At 44.7% G+C, this 18,093-nt stretch overlaps 1 protein-coding gene across 4 annotated transcripts in view; it reads left to right on the forward strand.

Annotated features, from left to right (window-relative positions):
• Positions 1 to 612: 612 nt before the first annotated feature.
• JAG2 (jagged canonical Notch ligand 2) overlaps positions 613 to 18,093 on the forward strand; it is a 142,209-nt gene continuing 124,728 nt past the window's right edge. Inside the window, exons 1-2 of one of the 4 annotated variants that reach the window (XM_074213477.1) lie at positions 613 to 696; positions 1,515 to 1,856. In XM_074213477.1, coding sequence (XP_074069578.1) covers positions 628 to 696; positions 1,515 to 1,856 — 411 coding nt within the window. In that variant the 5' untranslated portion in view covers positions 613 to 627. Of the gene's footprint in view, positions 697 to 1,514; positions 1,857 to 2,094; positions 5,574 to 10,733; positions 14,601 to 18,093 lie in introns of those variants that run through there. The other 3 variants (XM_074213478.1, XM_074213479.1, XM_074213480.1) reach the window with 3 other exon arrangements.

Genomic DNA, 18,093 nt, shown 5'->3' on the forward strand with positions numbered 1-18,093 from the left:
CCGGCCGGGTCCCCCCGAGCCCCCAGATGCGCCGCCCCGCTCCGCAGCTCTTTAAAGGGAAGCCTGGCGCCCCCGGCCCAGCCCCTGGCTCCCTGCCGCCCGCCCGCCCACCTGCTGCCCGAGCCCGAGGCCCCACCCTCTCATGAATATGCAGGTGTCGGGCCGCTGCCTGGAATGGGTGAGCGAGCTGTCAGTCTGGGCTCCCGAACTCGCAGGGTGTCGGGGAAGGGGGGAGCGGGGCGCGCAGGGAGAGGCTGCAAGCTGTCCGCCGCAGCTAGGCAGCCAGAGCGCGCCGGCGGCCCGAGCCTGTGCAGGGAGCCGCACCGGCGCGGCGGCTCATGCTCCCCGCTGCTCTCGGGGAGGCGTCGGGCGGCGACCCGCGGCCACCGGCCCAGCGGCTCCGAGCGCCCGGCGCTCTGCCCGCCTGCCCGCCCCCGGGGCACGGGCGCTGCGGGGCCCGCGGTACCGACGCGGAGGGTGCATGGCCCTGAGCTCCGCGCTCGCTCCCGACTGAAAGTGCGGCTCAGGGTCGGCGGGCGGCTCCCGGGCGGCGGCGGCGGCAGCTAGCAACAGCCCCAGCAACAGCACGCAGGGCGGGCGCCCGGGGCGGCGGAGGCGGCGGCTGCAATGCTGGAGCCGAGCCGGCGGATGGCGGCAAGTCGCCTGGGGCTGCTGCTCCTCACCGTTTGGGTTCAGGTGAGGGGCCCCGGCCCCCTGCATTGCGGTGCGGCGGGGGGGGGGGGGGGGGGGGCGGGGGAGGGGGCCGGGGCGCCCGCCGGCCCGAGCCCGGGGTCCGCTCCGCCGCAGCCTCAGGCGCTTCCTGGCCCCTTACAGGGAGGGGCCGGGGCGGGGGGGGGGGGGGAAGGGGGCGCGAAGTTAGGGTCCCCACGCGGGGGGCGCCTTTCGCACTTTACCTGCGCCCCCCGGCCAGGGGGCGGCGGCCCGGGCCCCTCCGGCTCCCGCCGCGGGCTTTCCCCCGTGACTTTGTAAACAGAAACAGGCGCGCCCGGGGCGTGCGGGCGGCCCCGCGGCGGGGGCCGGGGCGGCGGCGGGGCCGGGGCGGCGGGGCCGGGGCGTGCGGGCGGCCCCGCGGCGGGGCCGGGGCGGCGGCGGGGCCGGGGCGTGCGGGCGGCCCCGCGGCGGGGCCGGGGCGGCGGCGGGGCCGGGGCGTGCGGGCGGCCCCGCGGCGGGGCCGGGGCGGGGGCGGCGGGGCCGGGGCGTGCGGGCGGCCCCGCGGCGGGGCCGGGGCGGGGGCGGCGGGGCCGGGGCGTGCGGGCGGCCCCGCGGCGGCGCCGGGCTCCTCGCTGCGGGGCGCTGCCCTCCCCGGGTGCGGGCGCCGGGGGGCCCCGAGCCCGCCCCGCGCGGCGCCGCAGTCCCTCCCACTCCCGCGGCCGCCCCCGGCCCCCGGCCGGCCCCCCGCCCGCACGCCCCGGCCCCCGGCCCCCCGCCCGCACGCCCCGGCCCCCGGCCCCCGGCCGGCGCCCCCTCCTCCCCTCTTTGTGTCTCGTTCCCAGGCGGCGCAGCCCACGGGCTATTTCGAGCTGCAGCTGAGCTCGGTGAAGAACGTGAACGGCGAGCTCCAGAACGGCGACTGCTGCGACAGCAACCGGACCGGCCGGGCCCCGGGCCCGGGCTGCGGCCGCGACGAGTGCGACACCTACGTGCGGGTGTGCCTCAAGGAGTACCAGACCAAGGTCACCCCGACGGGGCCCTGCAGCTACGGCCACGGCGCCACGCCCGTGCTCGGGGGGAACACTTTCTCCCTGGGCGGCGGCGGCGGCGGCCGGAGCGGCCACCCGGGCCGGGCCGGCCGAGAGCGGGGCCGGGTGGTCATCCCCTTCCAGTTCGCCTGGCCGGTGAGTGTCCCCTGGCCGGGGCCGGGGCGGCCCCCGGGGCGGCGGGCGGGGGCTCCTAGGTGGGGCCGCCCCGGGCGCCTGTGCGCGCGGCCTGCGCGGATGTGCGCGTCGAGGGGGGCGCCGGTGCGCAGCGGGGGGCCGGACCCCGGCCCGGGCGCCCCGCTCCCCGGAGACGCCGAGGGGGCGGGGGACGGCCGCACAGGCCCCCCGGACCCCCGCAGCCACAGGCCCCGCCGAGGCCTGCAGAACAGGTGCTCGCTCCATGTTCCACCAAGAGGCCCTCAAAAGAATGGGGTGGTCCAATTTTGGGGAACCCTCAAAAGAGCAGCCGAGATTGTGATTCTGTGGTTTTTAGGGCCTGTAAGGGAAGAGGCTACAGAAACTCCACGGTTCTAGTCTAGACTTGGAAAACTCTATTATTCCAGGTCTGCCGGGTCCCTAGATCGGGTTTTGTGTTTTATTTGTGGGGGAGGGACAAGAGGGCCCCCCTGGCCCGAGGCTGAAGGAGCTTTTAATTTCCCTGAAGCCGCTTTCTCCTTCCACTCCTAGTGCTGGAGAGATCACAGTTAAGGCTAATGAGCAACATCCTTGGCCTTGGAGAGAAGGACGGCTTGGGGGCTGCCCTTCCCCCAGGAGGCCACCGCACTGTGGTGGAAAGAACACTAGATGAAGAGTCAAAGGACCTGACCAAGTTCAAATCTAGCTTAGCTATTTAAACTTGTCTGACTGAGGAAGATTATTTTCAAAGAGGAAAAGGAATCACCTGTAAAATTAAGGTGATCCAACTGAATCTTTAAGATTTTCTGTCTGCATATATCCTGGTGTGTAGGGGTTGTATCCAATAAGAGGGCAGAACCGTGTGATGGGAAATATTTTTTCTGTTCCCATGTTTCTGTTCCAAACTGGACAATTTAAGTTGTGCAAGTCCAGGAGTAAATGGTAGATATTCCAGTGACCAGCAGAAACTAGGATGGAGGGAATGGACGCCCCCTGTTCTGGGGGAAACATCAGACCTTAATTTAGGTTGGATACCAAGATGAACCTGGAACATGATCTCAAGAGAAGCAGGGAAGATGTTTAAGGCCAGGCTAGATTCCTTTCCCTGCTCTTGGTTAAGTATCTTTCTATTCAAAAGGCAGAGGGATAGACTAGATGACAAGGATCATTTAATTCAAGGCTGTTTTTATGAAATAAATGTGATTGAATGAGATCTAACCCCTCTGCCTTTAAAGCACCTGGAAACTTAGTTATGGAAGTCAGGACATGGAGAACTGAAGAAACAGGATAAATGACATGTCATAAAGGTCAACGGTGTTGTAGAAAGGTGCAGTACCTGCTCAGAGAAGGGAGAAGTCATTGTAGGATGGGCTGGGAAAGGAAACTACTGGTAGATGGTTCCTTCCTTAAGCTGGACCTTGGAGAAAAAATGGATAGGTCTTGGGCACACAGTAAAGGAGACTAAAGAATGAGACTGAAATGAAAATGGCAAAACATGGTATGTGTAGGCAAAGAAATAGTTGAAGAGTTAGTGGGAGCCTGTCTGTGGAGAGCCTAGGATACCTGAGGAGTTTGTGCTCTTTGCTTGGAGGCAGTAAGGAGACATTACATTTCTGAGTAGAATGGTGCGGGGCTGGCAGAGGACTGGCAGGCTTTGTAGGCTAGGTTGAGGAATTCTTGTTTATATAGGAGTGGGGCTGGCTGCTCTCTGAGTCTCTTATAATTCTGTGGTTTATTTATAGTTTTGAGGAAGGCCTATGAGACTAAATTCTAGTCATGAACCTACTGTCAGCCTGTTTCCTCTATAAAGATAGATTCTGGAAGGTTCTGCTCAGACTTCAGGAGTCTTGAAGAGACTGAGGAGTGGAGTGTGTATGGTGGAAGAAGAAATAGAAAGTTGTTTTTCCTTTTTACTCTTGTAAATTCTTAAGACATCACAGACATGAGGGATTTCAGGAATAATTTAGCTTAGATAGTTGACCCTGGACTCCTCTAAATTTGACCTTTGAAGCCCAGAAAAGAAAACCCAGCTCTGATCTGTCAGCTTGTGATACCTTTCATATACTTGAAGACTTACTCTGGTTTTGGCCTCAGATGGCAGAACCAGGAATAATGAGGGGAAATTCCAAAGAGGTAGATGTCAGTTCAGTGTTCCAAATTGAAATGAGCTGCCTTGGGAAGTGGTGATGATGAAAATCTAATTTTCCATTCTTGTAGTGCTCCAAGTTTTATAAAACATTTCCTCCACAACAACCCTGGGTTTAGTGTAAAGACCATAAGCTCCATTTTTCAGGTAAGGAAAAGGGAGCTCTGAAATTGCACAGGGTCACGTGGGGAGCAGACACTATGGTTAGAAATCACATCTTCTGATGCCAGTTTAGTTTTGTGATACAGGATGGAACTGGAATCGATCCCAGAGATGATATCCACCAAACTCATTGGACAGACTGTATGCCCAAGGTTCAGAAAACTGAAGTTACATGCTTAAGGACAAAGGTAGTCAGAATTGGAACCTAGAATTGGAACCTTAGATCTTCTGATTATAAATCAATACTTGTTTCAGGGTCCTACACTGTCCTCTGTGCCACCTTTCACCCCCTAAAAAGAAAAAGGGCAAGTCTTAATGAATCAAAATTTTCTTCTGTGCCTGTTTTGATCCTGTTTTTTTTACTAGAATATTTCTCCCTTGTAGAACACTCATTCCCTGGCTGGAGTGTGTAGTCTGAGATTGAGAGAGAGAGAGTTAGTTTAGTTAAAGTTTAGCTCAGGTCTCAGCCAGACCAGGTGCAAACAGCAACTCTTGTCCTTCCAGGTGTTCCTCAATCCCCAGCCCTCCTTAGCACCTGCCTGCCGAGTTCAGGGACACAGATGGAGCCTGTTCTGTTTCCCAGCAGTGGGATGCCCTTTATTTAGAAATTCAGTGACTAGGGGCTGCAAAATAAAGTTGAGATGGGAGCAGTTCTTGGCTCTTCACCCAAGGGATTCTTGAGTTGTGGCATGAGAAGAACTGTTAAGTTCTCTCCCTGTCGGCGCGGACAGTCCAGGGGTGGGCCATGCCATCCTGCTCCTGAGTGAATGAGGAAGAAGGTGTAGATTGAGGGCAGAGCCTGCATAGTTTGTTTGGATGGCGTGGGCAGGTTTGGGCATATGTTCCCACTTCAACAGGGTACTCCTGTGTGTGGTGAAAGTCAAAGACTTGTGAGTCCTGATGGTGGTGTGGCCTCATGGGAGTCTAGGCTCCTTCAGAGGTTCATGATTTTTGTTAACTGCCTTGAAGGAAGACATTCTGTCCATCTATCTGATCCATGTTCTAGAAGAATGATGAAATCATTACTGTATAACATTTAGGAATGGAAAGTACCCTGGAGCTCTTCTGGTTCAATCCCCTTTGTTGCAGAGCCTCAGAGGAAGGGACATGACTTATCCAGGGACACACAGCTAGGGAACAACAGAGTCTATATTTAGCCCTTTGATCTGAAATTATTTTATTTCTGTTTCACCAAACTCCCTTTGGAGCTTGCTTGGGAATTATAGGAACCTCTCCTCTCACTCCCCTTTAGGGAAAAGTTACGCATTAGCAGTTGGGATGGGCTTTTCCTTGATAACTTAAACTTTTCCCACTCTTTCCAAAATAAAGTTTGGGTCAAAGCAGAGTGCTGCCCCAGGGAGAATTGCATCCCAAGAACTGAAGGGCTGGAGAGAGCCACCTGTGAAATGAATGTGAGTAAGACAGGCACCTCCCCCACTTCAAAGATAGTTACGGTAAACAGGGCAGTTTAAAAAAAATAACAAAAGTCCTTGCACAGAATATCCCAACAGGCCCGTTCAGACTTGCATTGTGAGCCTGTCATCTGTACTTGCATGATGTATTTGGGTTGAAGCCAGAAATGTTTTAAAATCACTACCTTAGGATGTGTTTTTTGCCCACAGTTGGCAGAGGTGGAGAGAAGGGAGCAGCCAGAGGAATGTGGCTGGCGGTCTTTTTTTCCTTCTTCTTCTTCTTCTTCCTTCTTCTCTCCACCCCCATTTGAGGACCTTACCTCATGGTTCTTCAGTGACCCCAAACCAGGGATTTACCTGGCAAGGAGCTGGCATTTAAGTAGGAAGTTAATCAAGGTGTCTTGGCTCCACATAGCCTCTACCAGGCGAGGTGGGAAGCCAGTCGAGAGCTGGACTGCTGGAGAGAGTCATGAAATGCTTGTGGATGGGGTCCCTTTGTGTCTTCTGAGAACTGAGTGAAGGGATATGTATTTGGAGGTGCTGTCATAATTTTCAAAGCAGGGCAATATATGACAGGAGCATTGTATAGGGGAGAGAAAGTGGATATGGAGTCAGAACATCTGGGTTGGATCCTAGTTCTGATACTTGATAGTTTGGTAGCCTTAATGAATCTCCTTTCTAGTCTCAATTTTCACTTCTGGTAAATTAGGTGGTTGATTAGGACAAGTCTCTTCTAATTCCAAATTCTATGACCTTATAAATATTTTGCAAAAAAAATTATAAAATTATTTGAGTGTATAGATATATTTAAAAAATTATTTTGGGAAGAAATTTTGCCAAATACAGGGAGTAGCCAGACCCAGTCCTAATTGCAAGGAAAGAAAGTGAAGAATGCTGAGCCTAATGAGACTGGCTTTTTCCAGTTAGCTTCTTTGAACTTCAACAGAACCTATAGGTCTTGAATTCCACATGGATGAGACCAGGGACCCAAAATTGTGAGGGCAGATTGGGCCCAATGTCATGCTGACTTTGATTAGGAAATTGGTCAAGTTTCAGGGAGTTTCAGAACTTTTGCAGTTCACTAGTTTCACTAGTATATTTGTGGTTTGGTCTTGAACAAGTCTCTTTCTCTCTCCAAACCCATTTTAAGATAAGGGGGATGGACTAGGTAATGTGAGTTCACACCCTCCTGCCATAGCTTTCTGTGTTGGCCCTGTGGGTGGGCCTCAGGTATTTGTCACCCCTCTTTCCTCCTTCCCCTTTAGCAGTTCTCTCCCTCCTCCCAGTGGACTGAGTCTCTGTCTCTCCTGACTAGTTAACCAGGAACATGATGATATTTGCCTTCTGTTGCCCTGACTTGCTCCCCAGCTCCTCAGCATCTCAGAACTTGGGGCTAGAACTGAGAGCTTCAGGGCCTTAGCTCCTCCCTAGGATCATTACTTTTATTTCCAGCTCTGTGTCAGAGGTTATATCAAGCATTATTTTTTATTTTATAGTGCTTTTATCTTTTATGGCTACAACATAAGATAGAATAAAATTTGTGGGTGCATCTGATTTTCCCTCCCCTGAGTTACCTAAGGCATGGGACCATATCTACTTCAGTAAGCTATGGGGGAGACAGGAGAAGAAAAAAGATCCTATTCCTACCATTGTGGGGTTTAAAGAATGGGATGGGAAATGGGGCAGAAAAGACTCAGGTCTAGGTGCTCAGGCATCTTGGGAGATAGAAAGAAAAGCAGTTCTTAAAGGTATTCATGGTCTGGAGAGGCCCTATTGAACATGATTGGATAATGCCCTAGCATGAGATTGAGGAATTTAAAGTATATACTTTATTAATTAACACACATTATATATTATAATATAATCAATCTATATTAAGCATAAAATATGTAAAGTATGTATATGCACATATATACATATATACATATACATGTGTGTGTGTATATATATATATATATATATATATATATATATATATGATAAAAGTCCTGGAGTTATAGAAAGAAAAGGTCACTGTTGACTGCATTGTATAGAAAGCCTTCCTGAAGGAAGTGAAATTGATGAACTGTAGCTTTTTGGCAAAATGTTCCACAATGCAAGTATCATATTTTAAGGAAAAATTCTTTGCCTGCTGGCTGTAGATCTCTATCATTTAACTTGAAGATGGTTTTGGTGACAATTCTGTTATTCCTTTCTGTGTTAAAAAATTGCTATTTAGAATCTTTATGTTTATCTCTTTGAATGTATAGAAGGGCTGACTCTCCAACATGTGTCTCACTCTGCCCTGGCTGGAGTTAGTCGTTGTCTTCACAGAATTTTGCTGCTCCTTGTCCTCTTCCTGACCTAAGTATTCTCCATGGGTTCATTCTCCAACAGCTTCTCAGGTTTTTTTGGTACTCTTTTCCTTGGCAATCTCATTTACTTTCATGAACTCAACTACTAGTCCCACACATGTGAGCTTTAGCTCTGACTTCCCTTGTAGCTTTCATTTTACACCTTTGTCTTCCTCTAATACACTTCCATATACTTCATGTCTAGTGTGCAAACTAAGCTTTTCTGCCCCCTTCATCTTGTTCTTTCTTCTGCCCACCATTTCCTTCAGCATTGCAGCCATTTTCCTGATATTCCAAAATGTTCTTTTGCAAAACTAGCAAACTGAACTACTTACCCTCTTCATCTTGTTACTCTCCTGCACTTGTACTTGTGCTCACATGTTCCTTGGCCTGGAATACAATTCCCTCTTAAATTCCTGCCAGTCTTTTAAAGCCTAATTCAAATACCATCTCCTTCAGGAAAGAGATCCCCCTTTCCTTCAATAAAAACCTCAGATAGTCTCCCCTCCAGTCTTTCCTCAAGTAGTGGACATGATGACCCCCTGTGATCTTATAAAGCAATCACCTGGAACTTTCTGTAATGCCCTTATTTCATATTGTCTGTTATGTCTGTGTTGTCTCCCTGTCTAGACCATGAACTCCTTAAATGAAAGAGCTTTGTCTTATCTAATCTTCAGTTCTCTCTCAGTCTGGAGACCAGTCCTTATGAATATGCCCCCTGAAGTTTGAAAAAATGGGGCAGTCCCTGCTTGGGTGAAGGGGTATTAGAAATGAGAGCTGCCTATTGTATTTCATTCTTTAAACTCCTGGGCTAGGTTTGGTGGTCTAGTTTGTGAGTATACTAATGTGGGGGACCTTGTGTGTATGTTGATATGAATGAGTGTCTATTAATGTAGGTGTATTTACTAACCCAGTAAAAGGGAAAGGTAGAGAGGGGAGAATACTGAGCAAATGCGAAGACTTCTTGGAGGAGGGGGAGTTGGGCTTTGAAGAATGGAGAAAATTTGACTTGGAGTGGGTATCCCATTTAGGGGAACAGTCTGAGTAAATTCATGGAGGTAAGAGCAACTGGTAACAATTTGCCCCACAAGCATATGTAATGGCAAGCACAGAAGGTTGAGGTCTGTATGGAAACCTACACAGGTGGCTACTTGCGACCTTGTGGCAAGGTGTTGTGGCCTTGGAGCATGGTCAGAGAAGCTGAAACAAGGGTGGTGGAGTGAAAAGAGCAACTGACTTAGGGTAAAGATGATTTGAATTTGAATACTGCTACATGTGTGACTTTGGACAAATACTTGCCTAGGGCTTTTATTTTCTTTAAAATGAGAGAGTTGTTCTGTATGGTCTCCAGGATCCCTTCCCAGCCAAAATATTCTGTGAGTATGGACTTCTTGTAGAAATAGACCTCTCTCTCTCTCTCTCTCTCTCTCTCTCTCTCTCTCTCTCTCTCTCTCTCTCTCTCTTGTGTCACTGTAAAGATACCTTGGATAAAGAGATGGAATAGGATCACTTGGAGCATGCCCAAAGAAAGGTAATCAGGATGGCCAGAGATGCTGAGATCTGGCAAAATAAGGATATGTTATTTGAGATGTTTAGAGTGAAGAAGTAAAGCCTTGAGGAGTGAAGCACAATTGAGTAGAGCTTTAAAAAGCCCTATTTTGGGGGGGAAGAATTAGACTTGTTCTGCTTGTACCTAGAAAGCAAAACTAGAAATAATTGAGGGTGGAGGTGTGGGGTAGGGTTTACAGAGTCAGAATAGGTTTGGTTCAATAGAAATAGCCTTTTTCAGATTTGAGAATTTATCATCTGTGACTCTTGTTTAGAGAAAGCTAAATGTTGAATTTCTATATTCTTTTCTTATATTTCTTGCATTATTTTTTTTACAAGGAGTTTTCTCATCATGTCAGAAAAACAATTTACTTATGGTTCACCAATGATTTTCTCGATTTTGTCAGTGACAAACAGCCTGGTGTACAGGGGAGGTGAATTTTTTTTGTTCCTGTAGAAATTTAGGCTCAGGTCCCAGGGTTCATAGAGGACAAAATTACATCGTTATGTTGGGGCCAAGGTACAGTGTGGCTGATTAGATCATTCTGAACTTGGAAGACTCTACCACAGGCTGGGCACAAATAGTTCATATGATTATTTATTTGGAGTGGCAATATCTCTAAATTTGGGTTTTTCACTCGTGCAGTTTTGCTTTGCTCATAGAGCACATCATCCTTGATGAAGGCATGCCATGCGGCACAGTGCTGCCTGTGCCAGTGTCTCCATGTTTTATAATTGATTCCAAAATTCTTCAGAGACCTTGAGAGTGCCCTTCTATCACTTCTTCTGACTTCCATGTGAGTGGTTTGTCTTGTGTGAGTTGCCTGTTAAAAATAGTCTTTTAGGCAAATATATATTTACAATCCAAAAGGGTGACCAACCCATTGGAGTTGCACTCTCTGCAGTAGAGTATGAATGTTTGGCAGTTCAACTCAAAAAAGCACTTCTTTGTCTAGAACCTTATCTTGCCAGGTGATTTTCAGAATTTTCCTATGACAGTTCAAGTGGAAATGGTTCAATTTCCTGCCATGGCACTGGTAGACTGTCTAGATTTCATAAGCAAACAACAGTGAGGTCAGCACAACAGCTTTGTAGACACCTTCCGTCTGTCTTCCACACTTTCCTTTGGAGCCTCCCAAACATTTAAGAAGCTCTGGCAGTTTGTGCTTCAACTGCATCTCAAATACACACACACACACACACACACACACACACACACACACACACACACACACATCTCATATATATATATATATATATATATACACACACACCCACACACACACACCCACATATATACTTATACTATATACATGCACATCATATATATATAATATATACACATATATCTCATATGAGATGTATATGTATACATATACACATGCACACTCTATATATATACATAAATATTATGTACACATATCTCATAGATCTCATATGAGGTAATATATATGCACATATACTATATATATACACATGCACATCATATATATACACATACAACTCATATATACTGTATGTACATATGCACATGCACATCCTATATACATAAATAATATACACATATATCCCACATATATACATCTCATGAGATGATGTATACACATATACTACATATATACACATAAAATCTTATATATATTTATGCACTTACATATCTCACATACATCTCATGATATATACTATACATGTATGCATATCCTGTGTATACATATATGTTATATACATATCTCACATATACATCTCATGTGAGATGATATACATATATATTATATACACACATGTATCTCATGTATATACATCTGATATGAGGTGATATATACATATATACATACATGCACACATATACATCCTATACATGCATATATTATACACACATACACTATATGTGTGCATCCTATATATACGTATATATTATATACATACACTCATATCACATATATACATCTCATGAGATGATATATACACACATACTATATATACATACACATACACATGCATGTATGTATATATGTGTGTGTGTGTGTATTACATTACACACACATGCATCTACATCCTTGGAAAGAGTATTGGCAAGGTAAGTAACTTATACACAGCATTCAAAATCTCTCATTTGCTGTAACTAATGGTTCCACAAAAGACTGGTGTGGTGCTGACTGGTGGAGAACCTCTATTTTCTTGGTTTTAATTGTTAGGCCAAAATTAGCACACATGGCAGAGAATCAATCCGTAGTCTATTGCTTCTCAGCCTTAGAGGTTGCATTGAGTATACAGTCATTAGAGAACAAAAAGTCAAGCACCTGCTTTAGTGCTGGCTTGTAACCTTTTCAAGTTAACTAATTTATTTACTAGTATGGTAGCTGACCTTGATGCCTTATTCATCTTCATTGAAGATCTCTGACAGTGCTGCAGAAAACATCCCGCTGAAAACAGGCAGCTAGGTGGCGCAGTGGATAGAGTACTGACCTTGGAGTCAGGGTGATGGGAGTTTGAGTCCAGCCTTGGACACAAGACACTTACTAGCTGTGTGACTCCTGGGGAAGTCACTTAACTCTGATTGACTCGCAACCAGGACAATTTTCAATCATCCTGATTCACATCTGGCCACTGGATCCTGATGGCTCAGGAAGAGAAAGTGAGTCTTGGTAAATCAGCACAGCTACCCTTCCCCCTCAAAACCAATTCATGTTCTTTGTCATGGTATCACTTCCCTGATGTCATGGTCTTCTTCAAGAATGCAGGACAAGTTTGGGGTGGCTAGGTGTCACAGTGGATAAAGCACTGGCCCTGGAGTCAGGAATACCTGGGTTCAAATCCGGTCTCAGACTCTTAATAATTACCTAGCCATGTGGCCTTGGGCAAGCCACTTAACCCCATTTGCCTTACAAAAAAAAAAAGAATGAAGGACAAACATCATCATGCTGAAAAGTGTGGAAGCTAGCACACAGTACTACTTCACTCTGTTCTTGACTGGTAAGACTCAAGAGCATCATCCACTATCCAGAACCCAGACATGGAGCTCACTGTGGACCTGGCAGACAATATTGATGAACTTTTCCAGGCAACGACATTTTACCCTGATCTTCAAAAAAGGGTCTCTTGTAGGTCTGCCTTTTGCCGGTTATTATACCAGGGATATAGTCCTGGCTGTAGTGCTTCTTTCATTAACTGTCAGTGGTGAGATGGAGTGTTAAGTATGGATTTGACTTGGATTCCCTGGCAGAATGGGAATTATTTTCTAAAGACAGGTTATTCTGTTAGAGCTGTGGAAATCTTGATTTTGAAACCATTCCCACCTTCAGAAGGGGGAACCTCATCTTCACCATTTCTCACCTTGGGGTCTCTCCAGATATGCTTAGGACATCATCAAAGTTATGCCTACTGAGTTATAAGAACTGATAAATATATTGGAAATTTTGAGAACTAAAAAGAGTAAGGATTAAGGACTAAACTGAGAAATGTATATGTATAAGGTCATACAGGTCGGAAGTAAAGTGAAATTCAAACATGGTCATGACCATAAGGTAGGGTGAAATATTGAGATGTCACCCTTTCAGGTGACATTTCAGTGGCTTAGCATTGACCTAAGTCTCTGTGACTATTGGTTTTAGTCTTATAGGATTGAATGTATGTGTTATAGAAATGGGGAGGTATTAGGAGAAGTAGTGTATGTTGTGTTTGTGGTCACTTCTTATTCGCTGTGGGAAAAGAGATGGTGTGGAATTGCTGAACAGCCTGGACTGGGATTCAGCCCTGGGTTCAGACTAATGTGCTTCACTGCCTTCCTCTGTAACCTTGGGTCATTCAGGCCTCCTCTTTGGGTCTCAGCTTCCTAGCTGAATAGTGAAGGAGGTGGATTTAATTGGGCCTTTCTAACTCTGTGTGATTCTAGATTGTTTGAAGAATTTCAGCAATTCAGGTCACTGTGCATTTTGAGCCTGCCAGGTGACCAACTCTGTCACTGCAATCTTGGCTGGCAGCCCTGGGCAGATTTCCTTTTGGAATTAATTCAGACTTTGAGAGGTAATCTCAACAAGCATTGAGAGACAGCATGCTGGGGGATAGTAAATGACTTGGAATCAGTAGACCTGGGTTTAAACTCAGGTTTTACTAGCTTTATAATCCTGGCATATCCTTCTTTGGCTCACAATTGGGCACTGTGCCTTAAAAGCACTGAAGATCCAAAAAAAAAAAGGTACCAGACAGTCCTACCCTTCAAAACTCACAGTCTAACAAGAAAACTAAAATATACAAACTATGTCTAGGATAGATATGAAACAATTAAGAATTGGAGGGTACTAGAATGAAGAAGGGAGGAAGATGACATTTTAGTTTGAAAACTTGAAAGAAAGCCAAGCAGTGGAGGTGGGGAGGGAGAACAGTTTAGAAATGGGGGAACTGCCAGAGAAAATGCCTAGAGCTGAGAGGGTGCGGTCCTGTTCATGCAACAACCAGGAGTCCAGTGTCACTGAAGAGTGCTGGGGATCAAGGTGTGAAGGAGACTGGAAAAGTAGGAAAGGATCAGGTTGTAGAGAATTTCTGAATATAAAACAGATAATTTTATATTTAATCTTAAAGACAATAGAAAGGCCATTGGAGTTTTTTGAGTAGAAGGGTAAGTAATACGATTGAACTTGTGCTTTAGGAATATTGCCTTAAAGTGGCTAAATGGAGGATGGTTTGGCTAACCCACCAAAGAAGCTATTGTAATAATCCAAGCTTGAGGAGTTGAGGGTTTGCACCAGGGCAGTGGCCCTGGTCAGAGGCGGAAAGAGAGTGTGTCTGAGACATCAGCCTTGGCCACAGAGTGTGTTGGGGGGGGGGGGGGTCAAGGAGCTTCGTTTCTCCTCTCTAAAATTCTAGAATGGACCATATAATTCAGTTAGAAATGACATTAAGACATAATCCAATTTTAAGTTTCTTATTTTACAGATGAGGAAATTGAGTTCCCAAGAGTGAATTCCCAAGGGTCAACACAGTAAACATATTTCTGAAGGCAGCTGCCGCCAAATGGATGGCATCAGAGCACCACTTTTCTACAAATAAACTGAGTACAGGCCAGAAAGGGATTCAAGATTTAACAGGCTTTGTCAGTAATGGTGAACTCTGAGGGCTGCTGAGAGATTTCTGAAAATGACTCAGTAAGGTGAGCCTTCTGAGAATTCTCATTCTTTCTCATTTGGTAACTCAGTCCCTTCTCCCTCTTGGTATGTGTTTTTGATTTCCTTGCAGTAATCTACTCGTTTCTATGAGAAAGAATTCCCCCCACTGGGATCTGACAGCCTATTCAATGTTTTAACCACTCTCATGTTTAGAAGGTTTTTTCCCCCTTTTTATCCAGGTTTCTTAACTTGGGATCTATGAATTTGATTTTTTAAACAAATATATTTGGTAATTATATTCAATGTAATTGGTTTCCTTTGTAATTATTTATATTTTATTTTATTAATTTAGAAGCATCATTCTAGGAAAGTGTCATTAAACTTCATCAAAATGCCAAAGTTGCCCAAACAAAAATGGTTTAAGAACACCTGCTTTATATTGCTCCAAGATACACTTAATCTGTAATATCTACTCACTTGCCAAGAAAAACAGGCCTAATCCTTTTTTTTTAATGTGATAGTATCTTCCTTTCTTTCCTTTTCAATCTTAACATCTTATTTCTTCTGGTTTATCCTCCACTGAATGCATTCTAATCTAAAAGTGCATTCTCTAAAATGTAGCTCCAGAACTGAATACATCATTCTCAATGCTACCCTGGTCCTAGACTTTTAACTTAATATAGACTAGAATTGCATTGACTTTTGGACTGCTCTGTCACACTATTGAAATTGATTGAGACTGTAGTTCTGTAAAGTTTTTTAGGTCGATTTTTTAAAAAAATTTAACTGTTTTCTAGTCAACAATCTGAGTCTTTCCTTATATTCTAGATTATTAAAATGGAAATGTAGAACTTGAAATTTAAAGGATAAATGTTACCACATCTTTTCTAGCTTGAAGAAATTTTCTGGGACTACATCTTGGTTATCAAACTTCTTTTCTCAGTTTTATCTTCATAAATATCATAAAAATTATCTTTATAAATTTGATGATCTAAGTCATTGAGAATAATGTTAAACAAGCTGAGCTTGGCCAAAGGAAGAATTTCTTCCACCATCAATAAACTTTCAGATTGATATCAACCTGATTATTTAAATATACCTCAATCAGAGGAGGAAAAATGAATTTAAAGTAGGTCACATCATAAATTTTTATTTGAATATAGATTGGGCTAAGTGGTTGCTCAGATCCCTTCCAACTATGAAATTCTATAATTCTAGTAGAAGTTATTATCCTGGTGTTTTTGACTCTCTTACAGAAGTCTGCTATTTTCTATATTTCTAGGAAAACCTGGGGTTCATGTGCAAATCTCTCCATCTTGCTTTATCTCTCAAAAAATTTAATTCAGATGCTTTATTGAACTCTGGCTACATACTGTCTACAACATTCAAGGCTATCAGTCTAGTCATGTTGTCATCAAAGGAAAGGTTAGGCTGACATGACTAGTTCTTGGTGAAACCACACTGACTCCTTATGATCATTACTTTCCTTTCTTGGTGCTCATAAACCATCCCTTTAATAATATGGTCTAGAATTTTGTAGGAAATTAAATGTTCCTGGCCTCAGGTAAGAAGAATTCACTTTCTCCTGAAAGTCAGGACATTTTCACATCTCCAGCTTAGAGGAGCTTTCCTGATTTTTTTTTTATTTTTATTTTTTGTTTGGTTGTTTGTTTAAAGCTCTCTGATTGGGCAGCTCTGTGGCTAAAGAGCAGTCACATCTCTTAGGCTTTCAGTCATTTGCCTGGGTCTGGGACACTGGGGGACACTCCTCCTTTACTGTGGATTTCACACTGTTCGTTTTGGCCTTCCCAGAAACTGAGATCCTTTCCATGACATGTTGAAATATTGAAGCAGTAATAATAACAGCGTATAGTTCTGTAAAGTTTTTGAGAAACAATTTACACACACTTGTTGGACTTTCTAAATATGAGGTTTAGGGCAATTGTGACTTGCTTATTTAAGTGACCCAACTAATGTCTGAGGGAGTATTTGAATCCATTCCTTCCTGACGCCAGATCCAATACTTTTGCCTCTTTGTCCCTCTGCCATTCAGTAGGGATTTTGTGGGGCCACTTTTACATTTTAACTCTTCAAAGATTTAAAAATAATGACCATATTCTTCCCATTTCCCCATGCTTCCTCTAGCCTTCCCTTTGGTCTTAACATTCCTAATAATTTTAAATATGGCATAGATTCAGCATTTCTTTAAAAAGTGGGATGTTCCAAATTGAGCATAATTGAGCAAGAATTTATTTAGTGCCTACTACATTGCACTGAGAATGCAGAAACAGAAATGAAGATATTCTTGTGATCAGAGAGACTGCATTGTCCTTGGGTTAGCTACATAACATAACTATGTACATCTATATAATGGTAAAAAATATTCGAATTTATATGGTGTTTTAAGATTTGCAAAATGTGTAACAAATATTATTTTATCCTCACAACAAAATCTTGGGAGATAGCTTTTTTTTTTTTTTTTTTTTTTTTTTTTACATTTTACGGATGTGGTAACTGAGCAGACAGAGGTTAAGTGATTTTCCCAAGCTCACTGGGAAAAATGGCTGAGGCAGAATTTGAATTTGGTCTTCTTAGAGCCAAGTCCAGGGCAGTATTATTCACTGTGTCACCTAGCTGCCTCTGAGGTGAGAAGGCATTAGAGGCCAGAGGGGATTGGTTCATTTATTTGGTATCATTTGAAATGAAGCTAGGGATTGTATGAAGTGGAGGTAAAGAGAGTATGCAGCTTATGCAAATGCAAGGAAATGGATGATGGAATTACATGTATGATGAATCATATGAAGGTCTGTTTGCTTAGGCTGTAGTATATGTGAGGGGGAATAATATATATAAATTTGGAAAAGTAGACTAGGGTGAAGTAATGAAGGACTTTACATGATAAATAATGTATTTTATGTTTGATCCTTGAAGCAGGGAGTCACAGTTTATTGAGCACCAGATGAGACTTATGCTTTAGGAAAATCACACTGATACTTTTGAATGGTTGTCAACTGTGTCAGAAAAGAATTGGAGCTGGGAGAGATTTGGAAGATAGTGATCAATGAGGAGATTTTTGAAATAGTCTGAGGGGGAAGGAGATGAAGGTTTGAATTAAAAGTAGTAACTTTAAGTGAAGAGAAGAGTCAAATCATCATGGAGGCACAACTGGGATTTGACAAATGATTGGAATGAGAAGTCCAGGATGACATAGATTATGAACTTGAATGACTTGAAGAATGGCGTTGCTCTCAGCAAAAATAGGGAAGTTTGGAAGAGAGGTGAGTTTTGGAGGAAAGAGCCTTGTTCTGGAGATGAGATTGCTATAATCTTGATTCCTATAAACTTGTTTGAGATTCCTATAACAACAACAACAACAACAATAGCATTTATATAATGAGAATGTTCTATGGTTTGGAAAGTACTTTATCATCTCATTTGATTCTGACAACACATGTTGTGATGTATGTTATCCCCATTTTACAGATAAGATAAAGCTTAGATTAAATAACTTGCCTGGACTCACACAACCACATAGAT

The sequence above is a fragment of the Macrotis lagotis genome, chromosome 1 (assembly GCF_037893015.1).
Source record: "Macrotis lagotis isolate mMagLag1 chromosome 1, bilby.v1.9.chrom.fasta, whole genome shotgun sequence".
NCBI lineage: Eukaryota > Metazoa > Chordata > Mammalia > Peramelemorphia > Peramelidae > Macrotis > Macrotis lagotis.